The sequence below is a fragment of the Charadrius vociferus genome, unplaced genomic scaffold (assembly GCF_000708025.1).
Source record: "Charadrius vociferus isolate BGI_N301 unplaced genomic scaffold, ASM70802v2 scaffold212, whole genome shotgun sequence".
Taxonomy (NCBI): Eukaryota; Metazoa; Chordata; class Aves; order Charadriiformes; family Charadriidae; genus Charadrius; species Charadrius vociferus.
The window spans coordinates 2,125,359-2,133,355 of record NW_009647223.1 but is presented as its reverse complement, the minus strand read 5'-3'; the positions used below and the strand labels follow the sequence as shown (position 1 = coordinate 2,133,355).

General features: G+C 47.4%; 1 protein-coding gene across 1 annotated transcript; it reads right to left on the bottom strand.

Moving 5' to 3' along the window:
- Positions 1-2,754: 2,754 nt before the first annotated feature.
- C1QTNF2 (C1q and tumor necrosis factor related protein 2) lies at positions 2,755-4,961 on the bottom strand. The gene is made up of 2 exons (XM_009879804.1): positions 4,721-4,961; positions 2,755-3,368 (listed from the first exon to the last, which is right to left on the bottom strand). The coding sequence occupies exons 1-2, from the start codon at positions 4,959-4,961 to the stop codon at positions 2,755-2,757; spliced, it is 855 nt and encodes a 284-aa protein (XP_009878106.1).
- Positions 4,962-7,997: the final 3,036 nt, after the last annotated feature.

The window sequence follows — 7,997 nt, the reverse complement described above, 5'->3', positions numbered from 1 at the left end:
GACTCATTTGCAGGTTTTCCTTTTCACTAGAATAAAAAGGATGCTTTGCCAGACAGTTAATAACTTCCCTGGCTTCTCATCTGGGGAAAGCAGCTCGTGTGCCCCTGAGAGGGCTGACACTGGGAGGACACACTCCCTGCTGGGCCTTCTCTGGAGATCACAAGGGAAGACTGAGCGGCAGAACTGATCTAATTGCTCACTGCTGCTTCCCCTCCACCCTCCTCTTCTCAGGCTTATTCCCTGTGGTGCTCTCCCATCCCCTCCCAGCTCTGGTACCTGCCTGGTGCCCAGTATGCTCAGCTCACAAAAGCAGTGGAGAACTAACCTGACTACAAATAAAACCCAAACAATTAAAAAACCCCAAACATACACAAAAAACCCCACAACCCCTCAAAAGTACCCCCTTTTGGGGGTGGGTACTGCACTGAATCAAGGGGAAAGAACTGAGGAGGGAAGTGTGGTCTCTGTCTTCTGGCAGCAGTGGGCTGTGAGCACCGCTGGATTAATTAGCACTGTACTGTGTGATTTCCCTTTTGGGTGCAGCACAGCGGGGTGGTGGTATGGAGAGGCATTGTCCTCCCATGTGTCCCACTACTTCCCTTGAGCTGCCTCTAACGCGCACCGTTGCTGGGGGACCTGTGTCGGGGCAGAGACCCACAGGCAACTCGGCCCAGCCCAGAAGTGGCCATTTGCCCCGCCAGCGCCTGTGCTGTCGGGGTGGGAGCGCGGGGCTGGGTATCGCAGGAGAAATGCAATTCTTGGACTGCTGCTGCCTTTGGGAATGCTTGCAAACACACCCCAGGACACCCTAAATGAGGGAGCTTAGGAAAAAGAAATATATTATCTGAGCAACCGCTGTCAAGGAAAGGACACTCGCCATGTGGGCGAGCAGCTTCAGGGGAAGGGACAGATCCTATTCTTCCACCTTGCAGGTTTTCTTGCATGGAGAACAGAAAACTCTGTGCGTTCCCCACCTTGCTGGGCTGGGAGTGGGGAAATGCTCCTGTTGTACCAGCCCCTAAAAAAAAATAATCCATTGCTAAACCCAACAGTGTCTGTGGAATCTATAACACAGTTTTGAAATACCTTCTAGGAAACCACTTTTATAAACATCAAGACTATTCCACCAGTGCTTTTGTTCAGCTTTATTTTAGAAAATTTATTTGAAAAGATTTTTGTAAGATACAATGTAATTACTGTGGTTCATGAAAATCATGAAAAGATTTTGACTTGTAAAAGTAAGATTGGAAAAAAAAAAAAAAATCTTTGTTCTTATGGGATATCCCTACAATGCCTAAATATGAGGATTAGAGGAGCTGGAAGTTCATGAGAGTTTTCACCAAGTGATAAAGGAGATGAGAAATACAGCTGGAAACCAAGAAGATGCATCTGACAGCGAGGAAGAGACTCCTTCCATCGGGCTACTGAGATGGAGACCTCTGTTACAGGAGCGTTGGACACCCTGGGGCAAGGCAGCCATGCTGGGCAGCTTTGTAGCAGGAGAACTCTTCGCTCTGGTAATAGCGAACCATTTTGGATCATGTCCCTATATTAGCTGATACAGAGGAGGAAAAAAAAAATTCGCGAAGCTCAGCTTAGCAAAAGCAAAAAAAAGTTCAGCTTTTGACTTTTCTGTGTGGTGGTGTGGGTTTTTTTGTGGTTTTTTTTGTTGTTGTTTTGTTTTGTTTTGTTTTGTTTTGTTTTTCCATGCTGTTTAGAACCAAAACATTGACTTTGGAGCATCTGTAATATTTGACATGCAACATCAAAAAAAGCGAAGCAGCAGTAAGGTAGGGTCTCGCTGTAGCATTAAGCCCTTGAGGAGGATCTCAGCAGCACCACGAGTATGTCCTTCCAGGAGAAGCTGGCAGGGATGAAGGAAGGGGGGTATTAATGAGTGTGTTTCTGGAGTGAAGGTTCATGCTCTCTTTGACAGTTGAGTCTTATCCGTAAAGCTCATCCTCCACTGTGCCTCAGAGACCCACAGGTATTTGGGTTGCACAGTCCAGTTTAGGCTCAGGTCACAGCTTACCAGCACTTGTCTGAAACCAGGTGTGGGATTCCAGCCCCGGTATATCGAGGCTGAAAGCTGAGAAACACCAGTGGTGCTCAGTGCGGCACCTTGTGTCTTACAGAGTGTCTTACCTTTAACCTTAAAAAATGAGATCTTTCCTTTGCATTGTTTGCTATTTAGACCAGATGCCCTTGCTTATTAGTACTGCTTTGATGAGGCTGAGAGCTACTCTTACTTTTATAACTTTACCTGACAATTTCCTGACTCTTAAGTAGCTGGTAAAGTGTAACTCTGTATTGAGAAGGATTATTACTCTTACAGGGCGCAGGGGGAGGAGGCGCAGTGATACAGTCTCCAGCATCAGTGGCACTTCTGAGCTCAGCTTTCAGGAAATGGTTGTTGGTTTCCATTCTTTATGATAATAATATAATAATCAAAGCATTCTGAACCAGCATTTGAGTTACAGGTCCATGGCGTGTAGGAATCATCATGGAAAACATAATGGGTGTCTTTGAGATTCAGAGATTCATGAGGCTGCTTAAAGGTGGGTCATACTGGTCCTGGTACCCTGTGGACTAGTTGATGACAGCAAGTACATTTCTAAATAGCCAATACAGGCTGTTAGCGCCAAAAATGCAGAATTGTATGATAATCCCACACATGTTCATGTACAGGCTACACTTTGCTGGACTGAGGTCTCATGCATTTCCTATTTTGTCCCCACAGGCTAGTTTCTCATCCTATATTTCATTGAGATAATCTTGGTCAGGATATATCAGGAAGCCAGTAAATAAGCTGTCTGTCCAGTAGGGATCGTAAAAGAGCCCATTTTGTTCTGAATAAAAGATCTGCAGCCATACCTCATCCTCTTGCTTCAGAGAAAGGATGGTTGATCCAGATGCAACGTCATGGTTTCCAGTGTTGGCGTCAAAAGTCTTGATCCGGTACTGCCCGTTGTGGACCAAGCCAATGGCCAAATGCTTGTTGGCCAAAGTGATATCATAAGTGAAGTAGTAAATACCTGGGATGCTGCATATAAATTTTCCACTGGAAGCATTGTAATGTCCTCCCTCGTTCATCAGGATCCTGTCAAATTTGATGGGCAGCCTTTCCCTCGGGTAGCTCTTTGAGACTGCCACAGAGAAGGCAGATTTGGCTTTGTTGGCATTGCAGGTGCAGGGTCCCGGCAGCCCGGTCTCGCCCTTGTTCCCTTTGGGCCCTTTCTTTCCCGGTGCCCCGTTTTTTCCGGGATTACCCTTTAAACCCTTGGGCCCGCGTGGGCCTGCCTTGCCAATAGCTCCTGCTTTCCCCTTCGGTCCTGGCTTGCCGGGGTTTCCTGTTCTGCCTTGTGGACCTAGAAGACAAATAACCTTGTAAATTTTTCAGTGGAAGAGATTATATGGCAAGTGGAAAGGGATTATATCACTGCAGCAGTATATTTTCATTTAGGAGGAAAACCTTGCTGGTGAGAATCCTGATGGAATACCACCTGGGGCTGGACATCTGTCAGGCCTGGCAAACCGTGTTAGGTAGGTAGTTGGCATGATAACAATGGGACTCGGGAGCAGGACAGTCTGTCCCTTTTAAGGGCTGAAAGGCTGGTTCAATTATCTGTCTCACTTGAGAAAAAAGGAGCAATTAATTATAAAGCTGGCCAAGAACAAACTTTAAATATTTAGGCTTTGCAGGAGTGGGACAGGTTTGTGAAGCTTTTGGAACCTGGTTTTGAGCAGATGGAGTACTTTTAATCTCCTGTCCCTTTTTTTTTTTTTTTTTTTTAACATTTAACATGAAACTGTTGTTTAAAATAAAAATGTAAAAAAAAATCTAGGTGTAGTAAAAAGCCCAGCCTAGCTGGGGGATGAACCAGCCATGAAGCAGAAGACAACTGGTGCCGGGACTGCCTCGAGATGGGAAGCGAGTCGGGCTGTCACAGAGATGCTGAAACTGCTGATTAGCGCTGATTGTGGTAGTGGCTGATATAAGATAAAGTCTTGGGGATTTGTAGCCTGTCTCTTGACCTGCTGTAGCAAGACTAGATTTAAATGCAGCTGCGGGTGGAAACCTGTTCTCTGGATTCCCTGTTTTGGGGGTGGGAGAAGAGAGTAAGATGCGGCTTTGGCACACTGGCATTATGCTGAATCAGGAGTGCACTCTAGTGTGGCAACGGGAAATCACTGTTTTCTCACCATAGCTGGTCCTGACGCTTACTGACTGCACAGCGGGGTCTAAAGGAGAGCCCCACCTCAGGATTAAAGAAGGGTTGTTGTTAGCTTTGATTTAGATTGAGCACGGTCAGGGCAGCGCCTGTCACCCAGCTAGAGTGCTCTGCGGAGCAAGTACTTAATTTTTTCACCTGACTCTGTTTTGCTTGAGAGCAGGATTCGGAGACCACCACTTTGTCTCAACTAGAGAGCATATGTCAGAACAGGGAAAATCTCACTTCACAACAAAATGAAACCAATAGGAATTGTGCACAGCATTAAGATGCTATCAGCAAATAACGTGAGTCTGAACCCCCCGGCAGGAGCTGACGAGTGTGAGATGTTGGGGTCGGGGCAGTGTGAAAATTTCTAGAAGAGTTTCCTGCGAGATGTTGTCTGTCCTGTGGCTGGTATTTGGGATGACAGGTTGCTGTTTACTGGGCTGTTGCACTATTGCTTCTACATTTTACCCTTGTTATGTTAAGAAGCGCTTTTCTCTTACCTTCATCGCCGTTCTCGCCTTTATCCCCATCCTTGCCATCCTTGCCATCTTTGCCTGGGAAGCCCATCCTGCCGACCGTCCCTGGAGCTCCAGGTGCCCCGGGGGGGCCGGGGGGCCCGGGGGGTCCCGGCAGGCTGCACGCCAGCTGGGGACCCTCCTGCAGCGCTCCCTTGGCAAAGCCCCCGAGGATGTGGTTTGCCACGCAGGGCACAGTCCAGAGCAGGAGGACAGCAGAGATCATGGCGCAGCCTGTAGAAAGGAGATGGGATGTGACTGTTGTGTGTGGTGGGCAGTGTGTGTGGGTACGGCGGTGTCCCCTCCACCAGCACGGTGTGTTGTAGAGGCTTGCATGAGAATGGGAGATAATTGCCTTTTTTTTTGGCATGGAGTTTTCTAGGTCTGACCAATATTTTTTTTGCAGATTTGCTCCTCTCTAAGTCTGTAACTGCAGCCGTCCCTCATTTTGTTCCCTGGCCCTCCTTTTCCCTGAAACACAAGTAGCGATGGCAGAGGGGTGCTGGAAGCAGCCACTCGGGACTAGCTGAATGGAGGAAGGAGAAAGGGTTTTAGTGTAAACTTCCCCAGTAATACCAGCCTGGTGGCTGGGTCACTGGGATTTCTTACCAAGCACAAAACCCATCATGTGATGCAGGGCTGAATTTAGAAGGTGGGCTTGTGGAGGCTTTGGGCCAAGGCAGTCCTTACTGCGTTTTGCCTGACAGTACGGATTGAGCCCTCAGTTGGCTGACAAAGTCCCTTCCTCATCGCAGCTCGGCTGCGTGGCACTGCACAACCTGCAGCCGAATCACCTGCCAAGTCTCTGGCTTGGTGTCGGGGTGCAGCCGTGACCGGCCCCGCTGCAGCCTCTGCCGGGGCTTTCCTAACCCCTTGCCATGCTGACCTGGCTCTCGGGGCGGGGGGCGGGAGCTCAGTCTCCCTGTTTGTTACTAACATTCACCTTGGAAGGAGGGGTAACTGTTAAAACCCCAGCCGTTGTTTGTCTCCTGGCTCTGTAAAGTGAGTCATTGCTTTAAGTATAGCCCATACCAAGAGCTTTTTTGGAGCGTCTCAGGATCTGCCTTCATTCACAGCGGGATGCTGAGCCTCCTGGGCTTGTCTTACTCCACTCCTGGATGGGGAGACAGTGATGGAAAATAATTTCTGGAATAAAGCTATTCCCGTTAACCTGCTAATGATACAGAGCAGTTAACAGACAGTAGAATATCCCTCTGGATATCTGCTCATGGATCTGTTTACAAATAACTATGCTCCATGTGCAACTCCTGAGTAACTCCACTGGATCTTGAAATAGTGCTGTGATACATCAGCAGCTTAGAGAAGATGCTCAAAATCAGGCTGACTGACAAGAGCCTGTCTTCATGCATGACCCACCCAAGACTCTGGGTATTAGAAGCATTTAAAATAGAATTTGGGTTCTGTGCATGGTTACAGATATAGTAAAAAAAAAAAAAGGATTTCCCCTATGGTATCAGTTTCTGACTACCCATGGGTAAAGGTGCTCCTGCCATCCCCTCTCCAGAACAGAAGGCCTCCCCATGCCCGGGCTGAGGATTTTTTCCTCCCGTTGACTCTGCCGGTGAGGGAGGTTATGGCCATGGCCACCGGCTCCCCAGCAGGGCTGGTGCTCCCTGGTGGGCACCAACCATGTGCTGAGGGGAGATGCTTATGGAGTCAGGATATTTTCCAGTTGTGTGAATATGGAAAAAAACTGGTGGGGGATGAAAGGCATCCCCTGCCTCAAATTCTTTCTTTCAGCTTCTGAAGCTGGAGTAGCCCTTGGAGAAATGAGACATGAAGCCTAAAACTGCCACATACAAATGTGTGGCTGGTTCACTCTTTGCTCGTTAGCTCTTTGATTAGGAGAGATCAAGCTAAAGCCAAAGGATTTTTTTAAAAAGGAATTAGCCATGTATCACTTTGCAACGCCTACTCCTGGGCTCAGAGGTGCACGCTCTTATTTTATGGAAAAGACTCCGATGACATTTAGTCTTTGCCCTCACTACAGCTACCTCTGATGGCAGGTGGTTAAATGTTTTACAAGAATCATCCATTGCATGGGCATTCTTATCATATCCTGAAGTCCTGCTAACAAAATACAGAATGTAAGCGAGGATTGAAAAGCATGCAAACTCCCTTTCACGTGTTTCTTCAACCTTTGGTGCTGAAGCAAATTTGTAGTTGAACACAGATGCAGTAGAAGATGAGCTGGGATATCCCTGACCTTTCAATCTGTTGGTGGCCTTTTGGTCAGGGAAGGTCCTGCTTGTCATTAAGCCAAATACCGTGAGGCTTTAGCATCTCCCCAGTAGTGTTATGCTGCACTGGAAAAAATATGCTTAAAGTATTGTATAAATTCCATGTTGGCCTTAGTGCTCTCGTCCTGGTATCAGCTCCTGAAGGGGGTGGAAATGCATATTACACGCTCCAAATCCAGCGAGCGATATGCTCCATATTAATGCTGAGTGGGAGCCCCCCCAGTTCTGCACTATGTATAATTAAGAACACGCAGAGGAGTGGGAAATGCAAAACAGATCTCCGGGTCGGATTTGGCTGCTAAGCCATTTTGTTCTTCAGCTCTTTTTTGCTTTTCTTATACCTAAGTTTATTTGCTGCTGGTGAAAGGTGTCGGTTTAATGGTCTTGCGAGACGGAAATCACCAACCAGTATTAATGTGGACAGTTGAATAAAGGCTTCTCAGTTCACAGAAAGGGAAACAAAATGTTAAAATGCCTGCGGAGTGGGGAGATCCCAAGGAAAGCTACATCCCTGCTTCCCCGTAACCACCTCAAATGGGGCAGAAGAGAAGTGAGAGGTGCCTGGAGGTGGGTGACACTAATAAGTTGTGGCAAGGAAAAATGTCAGTGTAGAGCATAACCTGGAAAAAAGCTGGGACTGCTTCATGTAGAGAAGAAATGGGCAAGAGGGAGCACGGGGCAGGAGGGCAGCTCCTCCTAAAGTCTCTTACCGTAAGTACTTCTGTTACCTTCAGACAACCCAGCTAGTTGACCTGATAGGAGAAAAAGTGGCAAACACAAAATACGCTGAGGCTGGGAGGTTAGTAGTACCGGTGCATGGATAGACAGGGAATATTTGACTACCTGGAGCTGTGCTCTTGCACAGCTCCCGAGTCAGTGTTAATTAACGGCTCCACAAGAACATTTCATCCCACATCACAGCAGCGTGTGTGGGATGCAAAGCACAGTCACATTCACAAGAGGATCTATAAATAACCTCTTAAAGAATTCTCTTTGAAAGA